Source organism: Solanum stenotomum, chromosome 9 (genome assembly GCF_019186545.1).
Source record: "Solanum stenotomum isolate F172 chromosome 9, ASM1918654v1, whole genome shotgun sequence".
In the NCBI taxonomy this organism is placed as follows: domain Eukaryota; kingdom Viridiplantae; phylum Streptophyta; class Magnoliopsida; order Solanales; family Solanaceae; genus Solanum; species Solanum stenotomum.
Genome location: NC_064290.1, coordinates 5,079,124 through 5,101,435, shown reverse-complemented (window position 1 = coordinate 5,101,435; position 22,312 = coordinate 5,079,124). Strand labels below are relative to the sequence as shown.

Here is a 22,312-nt window from a genome sequence, read left to right as displayed (position 1 = left end):
GTCGGTTACGAATACAAATATTTATTAGATAAAACTTATTGAAAATGTCAATTACTCGTGTTGGCAGATATAATGGCGAGTGGAGTACTCTTTATTTTGGGATAAATGGAATCATTATTATTTTATTTAGTAAAAGATAGAGTAAATGAGCAAGAAAAAGTAAATAAAAATAAAATTATTATTATAATATTTTAATTTATAGTAGAGGCAAAATGGTAATCAAACTTTGAAATCAAAATGATAATCCAACTGTGAATTTCTAAATTTTAATATAAATTTATATTCAATTTTAAATTTTAACTGGTGCACACATATCTTAGAACTTTCTTTGATCTATAATTAATACTTTTCCACATAATAAAATTAAAAGCCTAGATATTAAACTCATTAATGACCAATAATAAGCTTTGTGTGACCCATAAAGCAAGTCATCTATGATACAAACTTCTATTTTGTATTTTCTTATAGATGAATATTATCATTCTTCACTAAAAAAGAAGAAGAAGAATAGTATTACTCCATTCATCAAAGTATTGTGTTGATTAAAATGTCCGGTCACATTTGTATCTTGTAAACAAACCTTTTTGCAATTTAAGGGAAAATAATGGCCGAAAAGAATTTAAAAAAATCACTTAAGGAAGTTCAGAATAGTAAAAGACAAATGACATCAAAATATGGAAGCAGAAGAAAAAGAATGACAAATTTGATTTCATATTTATTGTTCCAAAGGCTCAGGATGATAACTAAATTTAAAGTTTGTAACTATATCGAGTTGAAAATCGGAAACAAATGAATTATAAAGGATTAAAATCTTGTAATGGAAAAAAAAAAAGCAAGTGTGAGGAGTTGATGATATATATTGCTAAAGCAAGTTTCCATGTTATGATGAATAAATAATAAATAGTAACTTTCTTATTGTTAGCGTCAAACATATTAACATATATACTGTTTCTTCTATACCTGTATTCAATCTACTTTTATTTTTTTTGCTGTTTTTGTTTCTTCTTCTTGATTAGCAACTTCCAGCACTTTTTTGTTCGCAGCTTCCAACTCTCTTTTCTTCTAATGTTGAATTGTGCAATTCATCCAATTTAATGTGATTAGCATCCATCTTAAATAGTATTAGATAATGACTTTTTAAATTCAATTTTTAATTCTGAAATTGATTTCTACATGAAAATTGACCCCTCATATTCAATTTTTAATTCTGTATAGTAGAGGCTATTCAAAATTCAAACATTCATTTAATAATTCTTGGTAACATTTTAATTGCCAAAGAATTATGTTTATTTAATTTATATAATCCAATGAATTTGGTCAACATTAAATTACTTTTTACAATTTTCTATCTTCTCCACATTCTCGACATAATGATTAATTGGTGATGTAGAGAATTAATGTTATTTTTGAATGGGAAAAGTTTTTAAAATAATGATTATTATTTAATTAATTATATTGTATTTTATTTTAGGAGCAAAATGATAATCTAACTTTGAGGTTAGAAGCTTCCCACTTTTAGTAATATACGATGATTAAGTTCTCAATTACTATGGTCAAGCCACAGCTGTTCTCTTACATGTAACTGTTCGTATTGATTGTCTTTTTTTAATCACTACTTTCTATTTGTGGTTTTCTATCTCTTTTCTATATTTTGGCTTTGTAGGTTTGAGTAGAATTGCAGTTACATTTCTACCTCCTTCTTCCTCAAGTCCATATCTGCGAATTCATAGTCACCAGCATGGAGAACGACACTACTACAACAAAGAAAATATGGAACTTTAAGGAAACTGAGAAATTGGTGAGTGCATCGAACCTCACTGTAAGAAGTGTGCTTGACAAGTTGACGTCTTGCCTTGACACTGCTGATACCCGATCCGTTATCCCTCTCGGCCATGGCGATCCTTCTGTTTTCCCCTGTTTCCGTACTACACCAATCGCCGAAGATGCTATCACTGATGCCGTTCGCTCTGCTAAATTTAACTGTTATTCGCCCACTGTCGGCATCTTTCCTGCTAGAAGGTAGCATCTTACTAGCATTGCTTACTCAAAATTTTACTGTTAATTGGTTTTGTAAAGATTCTGAAATTTGTGATTAATTTTTTCCATCACTTGGTTTAGGTCTCTCTGCCACTGATTGCATATTAGTGTTTCTCATTTGGAAGTGTTTGATTAAATGTGTACCTCACTGTAATCTGTTTAATTGTGAGGAGGTGGATTCAGAATTTTGAGTTTATGGGTTTTGGATTCTAGAAAATATAGGTTACTCAGTTCGGAAATAAGTTATTTATACATATTGGATATATAGGGTAGGGGCCAAAGTTACTGATTCTGCCAAACTCGTAACCAAGGCTCTAGCTCCGCAGCTTTATTTAGTCTAAAGTGCATCTTTCATGATCGTCAAATTCATTTAATTCTGTTCTCTGAAAAGGGCGGTAGCAGAATACCTTTCTCAAGATCTCCCATACAAGTTGTCCCCTGATGATATTTACTTGACAAGTGGATGTCTTCAAGCAATTGAAGTACTTTTGAGTGCTCTTGCGCGTCCAAACGCAAATATTCTACTTCCAACTCCTGGATTCCCTTTTTATGAAGCTAGGGCTGCATTTACCCATATTGAAATGCGCCACTTTAACCTTCTCCCGGAGAAGGAGTGGGAAGTGGATCTTAATGAGGTTGAGTTTTTGGCTGATGAAAATACCGTGGCTATGGTCATTATTAATCCTGGTAATCCATGTGGCAATGTCTACACAGACCAACACTTGAAGAAGGTATGTGTGTATACTTCCTTTTTTGTTGTAACATATTGATATCCAAAGTCATTATTATGAATATAAAGAGGTGTTTTAATTTCTATCAGGTGGCAGAGACAGCAAGAAAACTTGGAATTTTAGTTATTTCTGATGAAGTTTATGCTCATCTCACTTTTGGAAGTAAACCATTTGTGCCTATGGGAGTCTTTGGATCGATTACCCCTGTTATTACTCTCGGATCCATATCAAAGAAGTGGGTCGTCCCTGGTTGGCGACTTGGTTGGCTTGTTACAAATGATCCAAATGGCATACTAAAAGAACATGGGGTACTTTCCTTTTAACGATGGCCATTCTCTACTGCTTCCACATATATTATAGGGGACTATATAAGTATAATGTGATAGCTTAGATTGAGGTTGACTAGCTTTCTTAAGAAAGGAAGAAACATTATTTTACAAACAAACAATGTCTACCCGTCGTCACTTTGTATATTGTTATTTGCAGGTCATAGATTCCATCATAGGATATCTCAATATATCTTCTGACCCTGCAACTTTTATTCAGGTTTGTTCTTTATAGTTCTTTCTTCTGCTTGCTTTCTCTTGGAAATGTAACACTTGTTATTCCATTTTGCCATACATTTCGTAGAGTTGCTAAAGGATTGAAAGTTGTTTTGGTCTAACAGCTCTTTGAGAATTTAGTAGTATAGGTGTAAATTTCCTCGCCGCTTACTGAGGCTTCTGGTTTCTTTTTGTTCTTACTTTGACAGGGGGCAATTCCTCAGATCCTTGAGAAAACAAAAGACGATTTCTTCTCTAAAATAGTAGATATGCTAAGAGAAGATGCAGATATCTGTTATGAAAGAATCAAGGATATTCCTTGCATCACTTGCCCAAGTAAACCTCAAGGATCTATGTTTGTGATGGTAAGAGAAAAATGGAAGCTTAATTAGGCATTGGCTTGGGATTAGAAGATGTGATCAATAGTCTAATATAGGTCTTTTCCCCATGTAGGTTCAACTTAACTTGAATCTTCTAGAAGACATCGAAGATGACTTGGACTTTTGCGCCAAGCTGGCTAAGGAAGAATCTTTGATAATTTTACCAGGTAAAAGACAACAAATCTCTTACAAAGCCAATCAAACTTTGTCGACAACAGTAGACAGATTTTCTTACTTGAACAAATGTCTCTTTCTTGGAGGACTATCTTTTTCAAATTCCTTTATTTTTTCGATGTTTTGGAATGTTTTTCATATGTGTTTAGTCGTTAGAGCTTTCGTATTCACAGGTCATAATGTTATTTGATTGTTTTTATTACGCCAAACAAGCCTTTGATTGCGTCCAATGTCGGACAAATAGAAATCATCCATATATATAAGATCTGCCATGCAAGTGATCAATTTTTGGTGATATATACATGTCTGATTATCAATGCAATTGATACAAAAGCATAAATTCATCAAATTTTATCCGATTCCATAGATGTAACCATGTTATATGAATGCAAAATTTGTGTACTTCTCGTGTTGGTGTATTAATTCGCTGTATGAAAGTAGACTCACTCAAAAGAGCTAGTATAAGTTTGTGTGTTCTGCATGCACAAAAACTGGTGTGATGCTATGCTATGTATAACTCCTGATGCAGGTGTTGTTGTGGGACTCAAGAATTGGCTCAGAATAACCTTTGCATGTGAGCCATCATATCTGGAAGATGGCTTCCAGAGACTAAATGCTTTTTATAAAAGGCATGCCAAGAAACAATAAGCTGCTGCTGTTTAAGAAGCAACATTGATATTTGTTACCGTCCTCTGATAAGGATCCAGTTATGGGACGCTGCAAGATGAAATCATATGTTTTCTTCCTTCAACCTATGGTGTTGGTTCAAGGACCTGCAATCTCTCGAGCTCAAGTACTTAATAATTTGAATAATTTTCTGCTCATCCATCTTTCCATTGAATTCAAATACAAAATTAGTGGATATCTCTGCATTACGGAGTTGCAATTGATTTTCAACTACTCGTTGAACCTCGGTGTGGTGTGCGTACAATAGCTCATACATAAGTTGGCTAGATTTTCAACAATTTCCTTAAGGAATGTAATATGTTATTTTGACTGGTATAGTGCACCATTACTAGCGAATGAATGATATTATTATCGAAAATAAAAACAGTTATTCGTATCTAACATGTACTGTAAATATGTATTTTCATTTTATTTGTACCTATCAAAATTAATTTTTTTTAAATCTAGTATAAACATGAAAATCTTACAATTATTAGACTAGAAAAAGTAAGTGAAATGGTGTGTTTCTAATTATGCTAATTCTGTTGGCATTTCGGTTATCAAAAGTGACAAAAAATGGCCTCTTATTTTTGGCAGTAGATTCAGAGTAGTTCTTTAAGTATCATTCAATTTTGGTCTTTTAAATTTGTCAAAAGTGAACACTTTTAATCTGTGTTGAATATTTATCAATCTTTGATTGTTAAATTTGGCTGCAGATGTAAAAAGAAAAAAGTTAAATTAGAAACACTAAAAAAAATCGTCAAAAATCAAGAAACCACAACTTAAAAACTACACCAAAATAAAAAAAAAAATAGACCTAAAAACAAAATTGCACCAAACTCTAGAAATAGACCAAAAACAACTTCAAAGGTGATATTCTATATTAACTATGTCTTCCTTACTTCCAACATATCTTATTTTCACCTAGATAAGTATTCCCATCCCATCACCCCACATTATACTATACAAATATTTTTAAAATTTACATACCAACAATAACAACATACCCCATAAAATCTCACAAATTAGGATTTGGAAAGGCTAGAATATACGCAAATTGTACCATTACTTCAATGAAGTAGATATAATGTTTTCGAAAGATCTTTCAAGTAAAAGAAGAAGAAAAAATAAAGAAAACAACCATCGATAAGAAAAGTAGTGTAAAGTTCAAAAGAAAAAAACAATAACAACAGCGAAATGGTGTGGTAATTAATCAAAAACGCAATACACAACATAAGACAAAAACTACAAAGGTACTAACAAGCCCAAACCTACGCATGACAATACAACAATTCACTTTTACTAACTTTCTACCCTAATACGCGACATCCCCTCCTTCCAAATATACAAAAGAATATTTATTTATTTTGAAAAGGATTTTTCACACTTCTTTTTTTGAGTACCAAACCAGAGGCGGATCTAGGATTTGGAGGTCCTGGGTGCCACATTGTTCAAGTTAGATAAACAGGTCGGTTGTTTTAATTTTGGGTTACAATTCGGGTTATTATCCTTTTCGATTTTTATAAACAAATCGATCAAACATTCATGTTGGTAATATTTTCTTTTAGATATTCTGTGATTAGAGATAACTAAACAATTCAATTATTATTTTTAGAAATTAAAGGCCTTATTCACTTAGACTTTGAGGAAAACAGAATTTTTTTCACATTAAAATTTGAGCTTGTATAAACCATCTTATAGTGTTAACTGAATATATTCATATTCCATTGACTTTATGTGTTGTTGCAGATATATAGTAGAGAGAATAAAATTATAGTTTCAACCTAGTCATCTTACTTAGCAAGAATGTCGGTGAAGATCGAAAGAACCTTTAAATTGAAAGAACTCTAGTAATAATATTCATCATTTTTAAAACTTATATTTTTTAAAAACTACTATTTAAATACATTCTTAATAATATTTATCAATAATTAGTGAAAGTTAAAAAAAATTAAGAATTAACTACGGTGAAAAGGAGTCAATTTGAATTAATAAAGTATAGTAAATAAATAAGAATGAATAGAAAAAAAAACTAAAGCCCTTCACACATTAATAAAAAAGACAAAAAATAAAGTATAGTAAATAAATAAGAATTAATAGAAAAATAACTAAAGCCCTTCACACATTAATAAAAAAAAGACAAAAAAGAAAAGAAAAAAGCTTCACTACGCGCACAAAAAAATAATGCTAGCAGCAAGATTCGACCTCTCATTGCACATATGGCATATCATGCCCTTCGCCACTTGAACCATTCATCACTTTGGTTAGTGGGTGGCAAAGTTAATATATATTGATTTTTGATATATATATACATATATGTATATAAAGATTTTTCCGAAATCATTGGGTACCGTGACACCCCACCCATACCCTTAGATCCGCCCCTAACCAAACACACCTAAATTTGGATTAATTACATCACCATTTCAAAATAAAAAGATTTGGATCAATTAGAGCAACAAAATAGTTACCAATTAGCAAACACTCCATTATTGAAAAACAAAAAGAGTGAGAGAGAGAGAGAGAGTAACTAAGTGTAAGAAGAATTGTGCTAGAAATGGAAGTTAGCTCAAAATGGAATTTTGAAGGAAAAGAAGAAGCAAAGAAAGCCTCAGCTTGCACTATAAGAAGTTATCTCGATACCTTAAATGAAAGCATCAACAAAAATGATACTACAACAAGTGTAATCCCTCTTAGCCATGGAGATCCCAGTGGTTTTCCAAGTTTTCGAACAAGTAAAGTATCAGAAAATGCTCTCCTTGATGCACTTCAATCTGCGCAATACAATGGATATCCCCAAAACCTTGACATTTTCCACGCCAGTAGGTAATCCTAAACTCTTTTTGTAACTTTTTTTTTTCTAGGGGTAGGAGAAATGGGTGAGTGAATTACAAGTTCAAAGTTCGAGTAGCCAACCAACCGAGATCCCTTTTCGGAGGTTAGAGTAAAAAAAAAAAAAGGATGAGTGTCGCATAATTAGTATGGAGGGAGCACGATTGTAGAATTGGGAAGATGTGTTTATGGGTGATCAGCTTTTCTAATTTATTTTGGGGTTTGACTAGTTTTACCAGGAGTTGATTTTTTGTTTACTTTTCCTTCATTTGAGCCCCAGTGGCCGGAGCTAAGATTTTCATACTTAACCCTAGTATTAATTACACTCCTTTGAAAAGGATTAGCCCGTGATAGTAATGGTTATAGTTATGACACATCAAGTGCATTGAACTTAAACTCTTTTCAAATCGTTATTGTACATCGGAAGGGCAAGAACTATTCGAGTAATGTTGATGTTTCAAACATTTGCCAGGTCAATTGCAGAATATCTCTCTCGTGACTATCCATACAAACTGTCGCCAAATGATGTTCTTGTCACAGCTGGGGCAAAGCAAGCAATAGATGTCCTAATTACGGCTCTTGCTGTTCCTGGTGCTAATATTTTGCTTCCTAGACCAGGGTATCCAGCCTATGAAGCACTTGCCACATTTAACCGTCTTGAAATGAGGCACTATGATCTTCTCCCTGAGCAGGATTGGGAGGTGGACATCGATGGGCTTGAAGCTCTAGCAGATGATAGAACTGTTGCTATGGTTGTTATAAACCCTGGTAATCCATGTGGGAATGTGTACAAGCGAGAGCATTTGAAGAAGGTTGTTTCATCGTTGCATTAGATGTGTTTATTTAGTTAAATGTGGTTTTAGATTTGCTCATTAATCGTTGGTTTCTTGAATGAGAGTGACAGATTGCAGAGGCTGCAAGTAAGCTTGGAATGCTAGTAATATCAGATGAAGCCTATGGTCATCTAGTGTTCGGTAGTAATCCGTTTGTGCCAATGGGCATCTACGGAGAAATTGCACCTATTCTGACAATTGGCTCCATATCAAAGAGATGGCTGGTTCCTGGTTGGCGATTTGGTTGGATTGTGATGTGCGATCCCAATGACATCCTTCAAAAACACGGGGTTCTCTCTCTCTCTCTCTCTCTCGGAAATTCTGATGGAAGAAATTTACCTTTTCTTTCTTGTTTTAAGTGAGAAAAATATATGAATCTTGGAACAAAATAGCAATTAGTATTAGATTTCCATTTATGCCTATCACTTACGCCGTGAACCTCACATTTCTACTTGCTTATAAGGGTGTTTATTCATACAGGCATCCATATGCAGAGTTAAACATCATACTTTTTGTCTTTTGATCTCAGGTTGCGGAGTCTATCAAGAACTACCACAACATCGGTGTTAGACCTCCTACACTCACTCTGGTATATTATGCAAGCTTTTATGCAAAACGTTTGATATGGTGTGCCATTAACTGAAATGTTAAACCAAACAAAATGTTGTCACCTTAAAAACATAGAAAACTACTCTGTTAGCAGTAGTTTAACAATGTTATGATGATATCTGACCTAAACATTTTCGTGTCAACACAAAATGCATAATTCCAGATACTCGGTTTGCATCAGCATCCAAATTATACTCCCTCCATTTCAATTTGTTTGTCTTACTTTCCTTTTCCCAGACAAATAGCTTTTCCCATATTTCTGAATTATCACGTGGTGTTTCTCGTGATGCACATTATTTTTCATGAAGTATTTTTTTGCTATTTGGATTATATTGCTTCCAAAAAAATGAAACCAAATCCAAGTATCTAACCTTGTTCTCTTTCATTCTCGAGGGTGCTATTACTCGTATTCTTGCTGAAACACCTGAAGATTTCTACTCAAATACCATAAACCTACTGAGAAAAGCAGCAAGCATTTGCTATGCTAGTCTAAGGGAGATTCCGTGCTTTACTCCATACAAGTCACAAGGATCCATGTTTCTTATGGTATTGCTATAAACACCTTAGTCTTAATATAAGTATTTTTTAGGATTTAGTTTGAATAAGAATCTGAATATATAGTCTTATTTGCAATCATTTCTATCAGGCAAAACTAAACATGTCATTTCTGGAAGGCATCGACAATGATATGGAATTCTGCACTAGGCTTGCTAGAGAGGAATCTGTAATTGTTCTACCCGGTAATTTCCTAAGTTGCATTACACTACAACATAATCGATAGGTAGAGGAAATTTTACGTGCATTGTTGATAAATTCAATGCATTGCAGGGGAAGCACTTGGATTGAAGAATTGGGTAAGAGTAACTTTTGCTGTGGAAATTTCAGCTCTTGAGGATGGCCTTAGCAGGATCAAAGCCTTTTGTTTCAGAAATGCCAAACAGCAATAAGCCTTTTTTTCTGTCAAACTTGGTCCAAGTCTACCAAAAAACAAATACTAATAAAAGTTGTAGGAGTTAATATGATGATTTATACGTGACAATTCGCGTTAGATACACTTGAACTGATTCAAATTATGCCATATAAGATGTGCTTGTCTACTTGTTCAACTCTAAAATTTACTTGTATACACCGGATGTTGGAGGGCATTGACACCAACTAAAATCAAATTAAAAGACATATTTATATATGATGCCTACATATAATCATACATATGTACATACATAGGCCATCATACATATGTACATGTATACATATACATACCGTACAAATATACCACAAAATAAAAATCTGGCTATTTTTTTGTAACAACTTAAAGCAATTACTCCCTTAGTCCAATTTAAATTTATATGACTCACTTTCCTTTTAAATCAATACAAAAAAGAATGACACATTTCTATATTTAGTAATAATTGAACTTTAATATATCTATTTTACCTTTAATAAAATGACTTATAACCACACAAAAATCAGTGATTTATTTTAGACCACAAGTTTCAAAAGTCTTTTTATAAACTCTATGTGAAATCAAACTACTATATCATACTTCCTCTGTCCAACAATACTTATCCACTATTGACTTTGTACGCTTCTTAAAAAGCTATAAATAGAAGGGTAATTTTATTATATCACCCTTTAAATATAATAAATACAATGTCTAGAAAAAGGTAATAGAAAACTGACTATCATTATTGACAAACGGTAAATTAGAAACTAAGTGTAAAATTATTCATTGATTTCATAAAGTAGACAAATATTGTTAGACATTTCAAAATAGTATAGTGGACACTAATGTTGGACGGAGGAAGTATTAAAATAGATAATTAGTGGATTTAAGTCTTGTCATATCACATAATTTTTCCATTTAAGTATTACCAAAAACTGCGGCTGTTAAAGACAAGAGCACAAAAAGCCCACAAATGTCAAAAGCAACATAACGGACTTGCCTCCTCTTCCCTACCGTTAAACCAAAAAGCCCAACGGGCCCAAATTCCGCCGCTAAAATATATTCAAATGCCGAATAAATATAAATTATTTTCTCCAACGGCTCTTTTTCTTCTTTACATTTTATTCAAAATCCCACCAAGAACAATTGCTCAAAAAAAAATCAAGAACAAAAAAAAAATATTGAAAATTTTGAAATTCTGAATCTCAACTATGGATACAACTCCTCCATCTCATCGATCCGAGACTCGAAGCCGAACAAAATCAGCTTCAAGACTCTCAAGGCTCCGCCGTTATGATGAAGAAAGTGAAACTCTCACTCCAAGAGTCTCTCTTGAAATTGTCCCTTCACCAAGAATAGAAGTTTCTCCTTATGGTAACGGTCTACCGCTCCACGAGCTTTTACTTCTTTCCCCTTCTCCTCTTCGAAGATCCAAGACTCGTCTTGCTGATAAGCTTGAATTAGTTGATGATGGGGTTGAGCCTAATGGGGTTCGAAGGAGGAGAAGGAGTAGAAATTCTGCAATTGGTGTTTCCCCGCGTAATAATCGGAGATCGAGAAGAAGGTTAGAGCAAGAAATGAGAGAAGAGAGGGACTTGGGGTTAGTTGAAGAAGTGGTTAAACCAAGAAAGAAGAGGAATAATGGTAAATCCAAGAAGGATAAGCTTAGCTTGGTTCTTTCAAACTCATCAAGTATGTATCAAAATCCAATCTTTATTGTTTTAAATACATATTTCATTTCTTGTGCTGAATGTGTATTTCTTTTTTCGAGTTATAGAATCGAAAGAAGGAGAAGGATGTGATTTAATAAACAGAATTGAGATACTTTTAAGTGATTTGGTGATGTGGAGAGATGTGGCAAGATCAAGTCTTTGGTTTGGTTTGGGGTCTCTCTGTTTCTTATCTTCTTGTTTTGCCAAAGGAGTTACTTTTAGGTATATTTTCTTCTCATTTACCAAATATCCCACTTTTTATTTAGGAAGTGTTATCCATATGACATTTTTGTTTATTCTTGATTGCAGCATTTTCTCTATCGTATCGCAATTGGGGTTACTGTTTTTAGTTGTTTCATTCTTCTCACATTCGATTCGCCAAAGGTAAAGGTTTAAATTCCTTACACTAGTAAATTATTAAGTTCCTACTGTTGTTGCTGAATGCTGATCAATTATTGAATTGCAGAGATGGTAGAGAAATGAAGTGCGAATATCAGCTGACTGAAGATGACATTTTGAGAATGGGAAGATTGATACTTCCAGCTGCAAATCTTGCAATTTCAAAAACACGAGATCTTTTTTCGGGAGAACCTGCTATGACCCTCAAAGTATGTTATTGAACTTACATATTTTAGCACTAAAATTTGACTTCTTGTAATTGATTGGAAATGTGCCTTTCTGTTGTTTTAGTTAGTACCAATCTTGATAATTGGAGCTGAGTATGGCCATTTGATAACTGTATGGAGGCTTTGTGCCCTTGGTAAGAAAGATCACTCAATTGTAGTACACATTATTAATTCGAAATCTTGAAACAATTGAAACTAAATACTTGTTGTTGTTCAATCTTGTGACAGGTTTTTTCATCAGTTTTACTGCCCCGAAACTTTATTCCTCGTATTCTCATCAGATATATAGTAAAGGTAAATAAGTGTTTCAGCTTGATATGTAGATTCTTAGATTATTTCCTGAGTGATGGTTGCCTCTACCTTTTGAATTAATTGAATGAAAAGTGCGTATTTTGTTGATATAGCCAAGTATTTGAAATATCGGTTGCTGGAAACTTGGGGTGCTTGCTCTCACAAGAAGATGATAGCTGCATCAGTATTGACAGCATTTTGGAACCTTACCACTGTCAGAACACGAATCTTTACAGGTAATTCACGAACCAATTCGGTCATTATTTTGATACCTCTGATTGAATTAATTCTATAAGCCATGTTTACAAAGTAGCATCTTCTAGCAAATGATTGTTACCTTGGATTGAACTTTCACATTGAACTAAAGTATTTTCGTGGTTCTTGGAAGCATTCATAAAAGCTCATCATTTGTACAATTTAGCACCTTTCTAATACAAGTGGAAGTTACCAATCTTAGATTGAACTTTCACACTGAACTAAAAAGTGTTTTTTTTTCCCCGTTTCTTGGCATCGTTCATAAGTCATTTATACAATTAGCATCTTTATAACAAATGGAAGTTTCATTTCCACACTGAACTTAAGAAGTTTCATTTTCTAGTTCTTGGCATCATTCACAAGCCATTTATACAATTAGCATCTTTCTAACTAAAGGAAGTTTCCTACCTCGGATTGAACTTCCACACTTGACTTAAAAAGTGTTTTTACTTTCCGGTTCTTGGCATCATTCATAAACCATTGATATAATTACCATCTTTCTAACAAATGAAAGTTATTACCTTGGATTGAACTTTCACACTGAACTAAAAGAGTGTCACCATCTTTCTAACAAATGAAAGGTACTTACCTTAGATTGAACTTTCACACTGAACTAAAGAGTGTTTGTTTCCGGTTTTTGGCAGCATTTATCTGTCTAGTAATATTCAGATACTGTAAACAACATGAAGAGGTAAAGGTTGACGAAGAAATCGTTGAAGTGGAAGAAGAGGAAGAAGAGCAGCAGCAGGCATTGGTTGTGTTAGAACCTGTCAAAAAAGGGGCATAATTGTGCACTATGCCAAATGCATCACCTCTATAATACTAACATAATATAACCCCTCTTGTTATTTTTCTCAATCTTTCAAGGAAGAAGAAAACCTTGTTGTATGTCCTTGTATTTTTGTATATCCAATCAAAGCAAGGAAGAAGAACTCTGGTGCTCTTCTGGAAATAAAGAAAATCTTTTCTTTACTTTTCCACTGTTTTATTTATCTATTTTCTTGATGATAGAAGTGAGGACTCGTTTCGTCGATCCCAACTTATTTGGGATCGAGGCATAGTTATTATTGTTATGTATCTGTTTTTTGGGCATTTTCATTGACTCGAGGAATCAAGGAATAAAAAAGGTAGGGATTATATTACTTATAACATGTATAAATACAATGTTTGGTATTTGTACTAAAAATGAGATATAGGGATGTTTTAGTGCTTTAACCATGTGTTACTTGATCCATATATTTGGTCAAATTTATACTTGATCCATAAATAAATAGAATCATATGAAAAAAACTAACCCTAATTAATACTCCCTTTGTTCCATTTTTATGATATATTTTTCTTTTTAATTTATTTTAAATAATAGTTACATATTTTACAATCCCTTAAATGTGCCATTAAATTTTATTTATATACTCGAACTTTAAAGCAAAAATAGTTTTTAGCCCTTTACAATTTTTTTAAAGTTTTATAATGTTTTTACTAGGGATTTTCATTTTTACACATAAGAAATTTAAAAAATGTCATTTCTGTTCAAATTATAAAAGGTCAAGAGGTTTTTCTGAAACTCCAGTTTATTTTATTTGAATACCTAAACATTTGATAAAATGTTATTATTAAACGTTTTTTTGTTTAGTTTCAAGAAAGTTTTTGCTCGCGTTCTGAAGCATTCATTACGTAGATAGGTCAACCATTTAAATATGTCAATCCTTTAATTATAGACATTAATCGTAATATGCCGTCAAACCTCACACTTGTTCTAGTTGAGGTTAATGTATACAATTAAAAGAGGTAACATATTTTATGTGATTAACTTATTCACATAATAGGCGCTTGAAAACATATGCAAAAGCTTTTGAGAATTTTTAAAAATATACAACCCAACATAAGATATTAGGCACGTAGCTAATATACAATATTATATGACATTCAAAATTATACCTGATCGAAAAATATTACTATATAATGTGTCAACCTTGTAAAGGAGTGTATACCAATATATAAGAAGTGCTTATCATATGAGAGAAAATTGAGATTTATTGACCTTTTACAATTTGAACAAAAGAATATAATCTTTTCAGATTTAAATATGATCTTTTATGAAAAAAGACATAAAAATAAGATAACTATTATTTTCCATATGCTTTTTTCTCCAATAATGAATTACGTAGCCAATATACAATATTATATAAAATTATACCTAAATGGAAAACATTACACATAATGTGTCAATCTTGTTAAAGAGTGTATAATAATAGATAAAATGTGCTTTATACACAAATATAAAAGAAAAAAATGAAATTTATTGCCCTCCTACAATTTGAAATGAAGAAAATAGTCTTTTTCATAACGATAAAAGTGAAAATCTTTTGTGAAAAAGGACATAAAAATAAGATAATTGATACCAATTATTTTGCATTTGCTTTTTTCCCCAATAATGAATTAAATTGCTTTTTTGGGAACACGCAAAGACGTAGAACCAAGTCAATACAAGAGGCCCACTTTAAGACCCGAAAATCACTTTTGTTTTTTCTTCACACACCACCGAATTGTTCTTCCAAAAAATTCTGAAAATTAGGGTTTAAGGTTTCGTACCGGAAATGGCAACACCAGCAGCGGCGGCGGCACCAAGTACGGCAGCTACCTCCGAGAAGAAGAAGCCGGTTTTCGTCAAAGCGGAAAGCTTAAAGCCAGGGACACATGGACACAACTTGACTGTTAAGGTTGTTGATTCGAATGCCGTCAAAGCCACCGGCGGCGCCAACCGAGGTGGTAGATCATCAGCGTCGTTAAACCCTCGTGGTCCGGCGCGTCTCGCCGAGTGCCTTGTCGGTGATGAAACCGGGTGCATCCTCTTCACTGCACGTAATGAACAGGGTATGTACAAAATAATCTCTAATTATCGGAATATGATTTTCCTTTTAGTATAATTTGCTTGCTTTCATTTGTATTTGGTTTTAATTTTTCGAAAAATTGACCTTTTTATGCACTGATTTTGGTGATTACAATTATTTGAGAAAACCTGCAAATGACAGTCATCTATTTAATGTATATTGAAGAATTTAGAGAGATCTAATACAATTGAGTGCATTTATATGTTAATGAAGGATGTCGATCTGTTTTCGTGTTTTATATTAGTGTGTATATATATAATTCAGTTGAGTTTAATTGTGTAATTGGGAAATCTAAGTTGTGTCTTAATCTGGCTTGCTCAATGAGAAAACTCCAGTACTCTAAATAATACGCTTGTTTGCTGTGTCTATATTTTCATAGAGTATCAGGATTATGGCGAAGAGGATGTTTTGATTTGTAGGTTTATACTCTATAAACATTGTGCTTTAGAATAGACCTATTCAGCTCCTTTTGTTAGGAAGCAATGAGGTGGAATAAAAACTTGTAGCTAAAAGTACTTTTGCTCCCCCTACTGCACCACAGTCCCTTTGTTGAACTTTCCGTTTAATGGATAGGAATGCATTTCGTTATCTGGACTTGTTTGACTATCTTCCTAATCTATAGTAAACAGGGGTGTGGTTCGTTTTTGGATGGAGCTTGAATAGCTTAGTTTAAAATGCCATCCTCGGGCCCTGACCATTCAGGGTGGCCCAATGGTTTGGGCTTGGGACTTGCATGTTGGAGGTTTAAGTTTGAAATCCCTTGCTAGCAAAAGCAAAGGATTTGCCTTCTGGGTTGAGTTCGTTGCACCGGGCTTGCCTCCCTAGTGCGGGTCAACTCTCATGTGTGGATTGCGAGCTATTGCATAGGAGCGGGAGTTTTACTTGTGCCCACCCAAAGGATAGCAGCCACGGGTTTCCCTTGTCATTGAAAAAAAGAATGCCACCCCTGGACCTATTTGCTTAGGAGCTAGTAATGGTCATTTTCGTGCTTTGATAGTGTCGCGAGTTGTGACGAACTCGAACTTATTTTCTTGAGGTGAAGGGTCACATCCGCTAGACCATCCCTCACTTATCAATGTATTACTCCTTCTATTTCAATTTGTTTGGCTTGATTCGGAGTACCAGGGTCAAACTAACTACTGATTGGTGTGAATTCGGACATAGAATCTTCAATATTTTTGAAATAAGATTTACATTTTTAGAAACTACACAAAAAGGATTATAGTCACAATAATTATAATTTAAAATATTTAGAAAGTATTTGAAAACATTATGATCAAATAAAATATACTATTGATGGTTGATGTAGTAACTCAGACGAACAAGTTGAAACAACGGAGTAGCTATTAACCCCTCTTTTAAGATAGCAAATACTTGCATATTTTCTTTTCATGGAGAAATATTGGTTTATTACATATTACCCTCCTTAGACTCCACTCGTGGGAGTACCCGGGGTATGTTGTTGTTGGAGAAATGGTTTATGCTATTGATTTGCTTGGCCTGCCTGTTTGACTACATTGATGATTCATTTGTGTATTGAGAGCCAGGAAAATATCCAGATCTATTGGCTATTGGTATTTGTCATGCTTTGATGTGGTTTTGTGCCTGAACGAGAGTAGTTCCTTTTTTTCTGGTAAATTGTGATTGTTTTATGTTTTATGTTCTGGATATTCACGTATTTCCTTTCATATTCAGTTGATATGATGAAGCCTGGGTCGACTGTCATTCTGCGAAATGCAAAGATTGATATGTTCAAGGGTGCCATGCGACTTGCAGTAGACAAATGGGGTCGTGTTGAGGTTACTGAACCAGCTGATTTTGATGTTAACCAGGAGAACAACCTTTCTTTAGTCGAGTATGAACTGGTTAACGTGGAAGAGTAGACAGGCTCATGGGAAATGATAGTTTGAAGTCACAGTCGAATTCTTGTTCCCAATGTGAATTATTATTATGCATCTCTGGAATTTCCTTGGATTAATGAGCAAAGATGCCCATATTTTTGAGCTCATGATGATCCAATGGCATCAACATCATATGATGGTGTTGCTTTGTTCACTTGCTTGGTTAACTAGTTTTAAAGCGTTCGTGGAATTATTATTTTTCAGTCATTTCCCGTGTTGTACGAGGTAAAAACCAGTTCCTAAGAATGGGTATTTATGTCTTTGTATTTCTAACTTTTTGTTACACAACTTGTGCTATCCAAACACACAATGTAAAAGAAGCTGACTATTATGTATGAACTATATGTGCAATTTCATTTGTCAACTTCCATAATTTCATGTAGGTAACACTGATCATGTGTCATTATCGCAAGCTGATTGATCAACAAGAAGTTGGTGTTACAATAAAGCTCATCTTAGAAACATTATAAGCTAAGTTGAGTTTGTAATGCTTTGAATTATTTGATGTGATTTTGTGGCGGTTGCAAGTAGTTTACTCAGTGGTGTCAATTGGGGGATTCATGTCAATTCGAATTTGTTCGATCTGTTCAATTGAACGTAGTATGCTCCCACTGTAGCTTGTTTAATCTAAATTTGCAAATTGTGAACAAGAAAATCTAATAAAGATAACGTATTTTTTGTAAAAAAAAGAATTCAATAATGGTTGAGTGGCCGTTTTTGTTTAGGAAATTTTTTAGAAAAACACAATTATCTAACTTATTTTGTAAAAATATACCTCAAAACTTATATAACAATTCTTTAGCCCAAAAAAAAAAAACATTTTTGTCGTTATAATAGTTTGTACAAAACCACATTTCTAGTAATCATCCTACCACTATTTCACTCTTAGAATAGTGTTTAAAAAATCCGGTATACAACATCATACACAGTTATACAGTAATATACAATTTTATTTTATAACAATGTTTATAAACTTATATACAATATTATACACCTAATATATAACAATATATAAAATTCTATACAATAATATACAATATTATATACTACTATACATAATCTGACTTCGTCTTCTTTCTTGAATTTAAGCACTAGATTCATCCAAAACACCTAAGAAAACTACATCAAATCACCCTAAATTTCAAATCTAGGTTCCTTAATACGTATCTAATCATTTGTAGCAATACTCATTCGACAAGAAGCCTATAAACAAAAATACAACTTTTTAAATTTTTAAATTTTGAGCTAATCACAAAAGTTGAAACAAATCGTAAATATAAACTTTGTAATCGCTTGTAAAGCACGGGAAGAAGCAAATAAAATGAAAGTCAAACCCCAACATATAAGCAACGGTATCGTATTATTTCTCACACGTATAAATTGGTTTTGAGAACTTTACAAATTTTTTGATAAATAAAATCCCAAAATAGAATTGTTCAAGTAATTCAATAGGCCTTTGTCGACAATGCACTACATTCAATTACAACTGTCCACAATACTAAGAGAATTGTTATTTTGCTCAAATGAATAATTTAATAACTAGGTATCTCAATCTAAATTTTCATTATCATGGATCAAAACATAAATATTTATTTTTGGTAATTCTGAGTAATTTCAGATAAAATTGTGATCATCTTGTTTTCAATGGAGATGCGTAAAGATAAAATTAGGCTTGATAAGAAGAGAGTGTCATGATTTGTTATCGACCCTAGTTTTATCTCTATACATCTCAATAAAAATCAAGATAATCACATCCTAATTCAAATATACTTTGAGAACATGACTGAAATAGATATTTATGCTTTGTTCAGTAACAATGAAAATATGGATCAAGATAACCATTTTGATTTTTCATTTGAGTGAAGTAACGATTCTACTAGTTTAGTGGGCAGTTGTAATAGAATTTTGTGCCTTGACGCCACCGACTTGTTGAATTACTTGAACCAATTCTATTTTTGAAATCCATCTATTAGAAAGTCTGTGAAATTTTTAGAACCAATTTATACATATGAAAAATGTCATACCTGTGCTTATACGTTGGAGCTCACTGTTATGTGTCAAAAATAGAGAGTAACGAGAGAAAGAAGTTAGTGCTTGAAAATCTCCATCTCTCAATTTGCATTAGAGAAAGAAATGGAGGGGTGAAATATTAAGTACCAAAAGAAAGATATTTATAGTTGGTGTGGGATGTTCTTACAAGATAATATTTGAAAATTTATAAATAACATTCTATATATAAATATTTACATTAGATTTGGTCCAAAGTCAAAATTAGACCAAATATATCAATTTTAAAAACATACCAAAAAATATTGTATTGTTAGCAAGTAAATCAACATCTTAAAATAGGTAAATGAATTATTTAATAGGGTTTACGAGAGATGAATCACTTCCCAATAAGAATTAATATATGCAGGTGGTTAATCTTTATGCGGACAATGAGCCATGACAGATTTCTGAAGGCGCTAGCAGCTACACACATTACTTCAAAACGCCCAAAAGAAAAAGATCCGAAACGGAAAAGAGTTTCGCGAACTGGTGGGAAGTGTACGTGGAAGCCGCAAGGAAAGGGAAACGAGGTGTTTGACAACAAAGGTAGACTTGTGGGGTACGTGAAAAATTTGAAGTATACCTACGGCGAAAGTGATAACAAGAATGCTAATGGCGAGTGGCTAATGACGGAATACTATTTGTATGATGGTTATTTGGTTGCTAGAGAAATTAAAAACAAGGGTTATGTAATTTGTAAGATAAAGAAGAAGAGAAAGCCAAATGATGATAACGAAAACGGACTTAGCGATGAGAATATGAATGACGTTTAAGAACTTATTGATTCATCTTTGCAATTAGAAGACGACATTAATGTAGAGGAAGACGATGTTGGATATGAAGTACTTGCTATTTTGGACAAGGAAGACGATGGCAATCCTAATGTAGAATGCTTAGAGGGACATCCATAAGCTGATATTGATCTTGAATATATAGACTTGTATTATAGAATTTATCAATTAGTAAACTCTCAATTTTTCTTACCTTTCTTGTAATATAATATACATCGTACCTTTATTTTCTTTTTGTTTTGTCTATGCAATCAACTTCATACAAATATTTAGACTGTTTCTTGTCTTCCAACATCTATAAATCAAATTCTACTTTCTTAAATCATTAATGAAAAATAAAATATAAAGTGTATATAGGTTTATTTTACACGGTAATCTAAGTTCATCGCTAAATACTCATGAAAGAGTAGCTTCATCACCCTGAGGACAGGTAACAGATCATGTTTCATTATCGCAAACTGGTTGATTAACAAGAAGTTAGTGTTACCATAAAGTGCAACTTATCTTAAGAAACATCAATGAATAGAAAACTTACAAACAAAAAGGTAAACCGTCAATAACAAATAGAGAGAGAGGCACACAAGTCAAAATTAAGCAAATGGTAATACTAATTTCCAATAAAGAGAGAGGCTGCCGATGACAATTATATCGTCGCCATAGACAAGGACGAATATTGTGTCACCTATACCTTATTTGACAAGTAGCGAGGGATATGATTTCGCCTTAACAAAAACGATGGATGAAAGATAACCCGTGAGGGCATTGTAGCATGTCATAGATTTCCTTCAGCATGCGACATATGACTAATGAGTGTGATAGTCATTGCAAAAATTATCGTTGTGACTTGACTTTTTCCTTGCGATTGTGCTCACGCAATATACCGAAGTTTTTCCTTGCGAAATTGATTAATTCGATCTACATCAGCTAATACTTTCTCCGTTTTAAAAAGAATGACCTAATTTCCTTTTTAGTCTGTTTCAAAAAGAATGACTCCTTTCTTTTTTTGGCAACACTTCAACTTTCCACGTGACATGTTTAAAGCCACAAGATTAAAGGGCATTTTGGTACATTTGACATAACTTTAATTTAGAACCACGAGATTAAAAAGTCTTCTTTCTTTTCTTAAGAATATTGAACTCATGAATTACTTAGTAGGATTCATGAGAGATGAACCATTTTACGACCAGAATAAATTTATGGAGTTGGTTAATCTTTATGCGGATAATGAACCATAACAGATTTTTGAAGGCGCTAACAGCTACACACGTTACTTCATAACGCCTCAAAAGAAACAAAATACAAAATGGAAAAGAGTTGCGCAAATTGCGGGGAAAGGTACGTGGAAGCCACAAGGAAAGGGAAAAGAGGTGTTTGATAACAAAGGTATACTTGTTGACATCCAATTTTGGACCTCCACAATACATATTAATCATTGAGTTTCGTAAATTCCAAACGATTTGAAATAATTAGTTTTTATAAAGTTCGAAATATTTTTTCAAGTTATTTTTAATTAATTTTATCATTTTTCATAATTTTTAAATAATATATATGTTATTATATAATTTTATATATAATTAGTACATTTTATAAATATTCAAAAATCATCTCAAAAGATTTTATTTATTATTTAAATACTTCATAGCTTCAAGTTAATCAGTTTATAGTTAAGTTATTTGTTTATTTTGTTAAGATTATGAAGCTCGTTAATTAATTAATATTAATTCATCTTTTTTTAATTTTTAACCGAATTGACAAATTAATTCAAAATGGCTATATCTTAAACTCCAAGACCTAACCCCCTCTTTGACCTCCAACTTAACTCAATTTTGAACCCAAATTTCCAGTGGTCCACTTCATAACTCTTAGGCCCAATTATTTTCACCAATTCCTCCACCAATTGGCCCATGTTTTGAGGCTATTCCAGTAACTCATTTCAATTCCAACTCCAACAAAGACCCAAACCCATTCCATACATACATCAACGTGCAACAGAAACAAAATAACGACCCTGTACATCGTTCTTCTTCTTCACGATGCAGAATCCCGCGA

The 22,312-nt window shown here is 33.0% G+C and overlaps 4 protein-coding genes and 1 pseudogene across 5 annotated transcripts; all 5 read left to right on the top strand.

Annotated features, from left to right (window-relative positions):
* Positions 1 to 1,607: 1,607 nt before the first annotated feature.
* Positions 1,608 to 4,707, top strand: LOC125875917 (tyrosine aminotransferase-like). Its single transcript, XM_049556982.1, has 7 exons — positions 1,608 to 2,019; positions 2,429 to 2,768; positions 2,858 to 3,076; positions 3,255 to 3,314; positions 3,520 to 3,675; positions 3,764 to 3,857; positions 4,394 to 4,707. Exons 1-7 carry the CDS (start codon positions 1,739 to 1,741, stop codon positions 4,510 to 4,512), a joined length of 1,269 nt encoding a protein of 422 aa, XP_049412939.1. The 5' UTR covers positions 1,608 to 1,738; the 3' UTR covers positions 4,513 to 4,707.
* Positions 4,708 to 7,005: 2,298 nt separating this feature from the next.
* Positions 7,006 to 9,850, top strand: LOC125877185 (tyrosine aminotransferase-like). Its single transcript, XM_049558524.1, has 7 exons — positions 7,006 to 7,356; positions 7,835 to 8,174; positions 8,267 to 8,485; positions 8,725 to 8,784; positions 9,198 to 9,350; positions 9,451 to 9,544; positions 9,633 to 9,850. Exons 1-7 carry the CDS (start codon positions 7,088 to 7,090, stop codon positions 9,749 to 9,751), a joined length of 1,254 nt encoding a protein of 417 aa, XP_049414481.1. The 5' UTR covers positions 7,006 to 7,087; the 3' UTR covers positions 9,752 to 9,850.
* Positions 9,851 to 10,902: 1,052 nt separating this feature from the next.
* Positions 10,903 to 13,606, top strand: LOC125876275 (reticulon-like protein B17). 2 transcript variants are annotated; one of them, XM_049557410.1, is made up of 8 exons: positions 10,903 to 11,439; positions 11,519 to 11,681; positions 11,769 to 11,843; positions 11,926 to 12,067; positions 12,150 to 12,219; positions 12,314 to 12,379; positions 12,490 to 12,612; positions 13,276 to 13,606. In XM_049557410.1, the coding sequence occupies exons 1-8, from the start codon at positions 10,959 to 10,961 to the stop codon at positions 13,416 to 13,418; spliced, it is 1,263 nt and encodes a 420-aa protein (XP_049413367.1). In that variant the 5' UTR covers positions 10,903 to 10,958; the 3' UTR covers positions 13,419 to 13,606. The 2 variants fall into 2 exon arrangements, with proteins under 2 accessions (XP_049413367.1, XP_049413368.1); XM_049557411.1 differs by having other exon boundaries at positions 10,904 to 11,439; positions 11,525 to 11,681; positions 13,276 to 13,605.
* Positions 13,607 to 15,147: 1,541 nt separating this feature from the next.
* Positions 15,148 to 17,796, top strand: LOC125876845 (uncharacterized protein At4g28440-like). Its single transcript, XM_049558102.1, has 2 exons — positions 15,148 to 15,505; positions 17,218 to 17,796. The coding sequence occupies exons 1-2, from the start codon at positions 15,229 to 15,231 to the stop codon at positions 17,403 to 17,405; spliced, it is 465 nt and encodes a 154-aa protein (XP_049414059.1). The 5' UTR covers positions 15,148 to 15,228; the 3' UTR covers positions 17,406 to 17,796.
* A 1,980-nt stretch (positions 17,797 to 19,776) lies between these two features.
* On the top strand, positions 19,777 to 20,383 carry LOC125876141 (NAC domain-containing protein 78-like; annotated as a pseudogene).
* Positions 20,384 to 22,312: the final 1,929 nt, after the last annotated feature.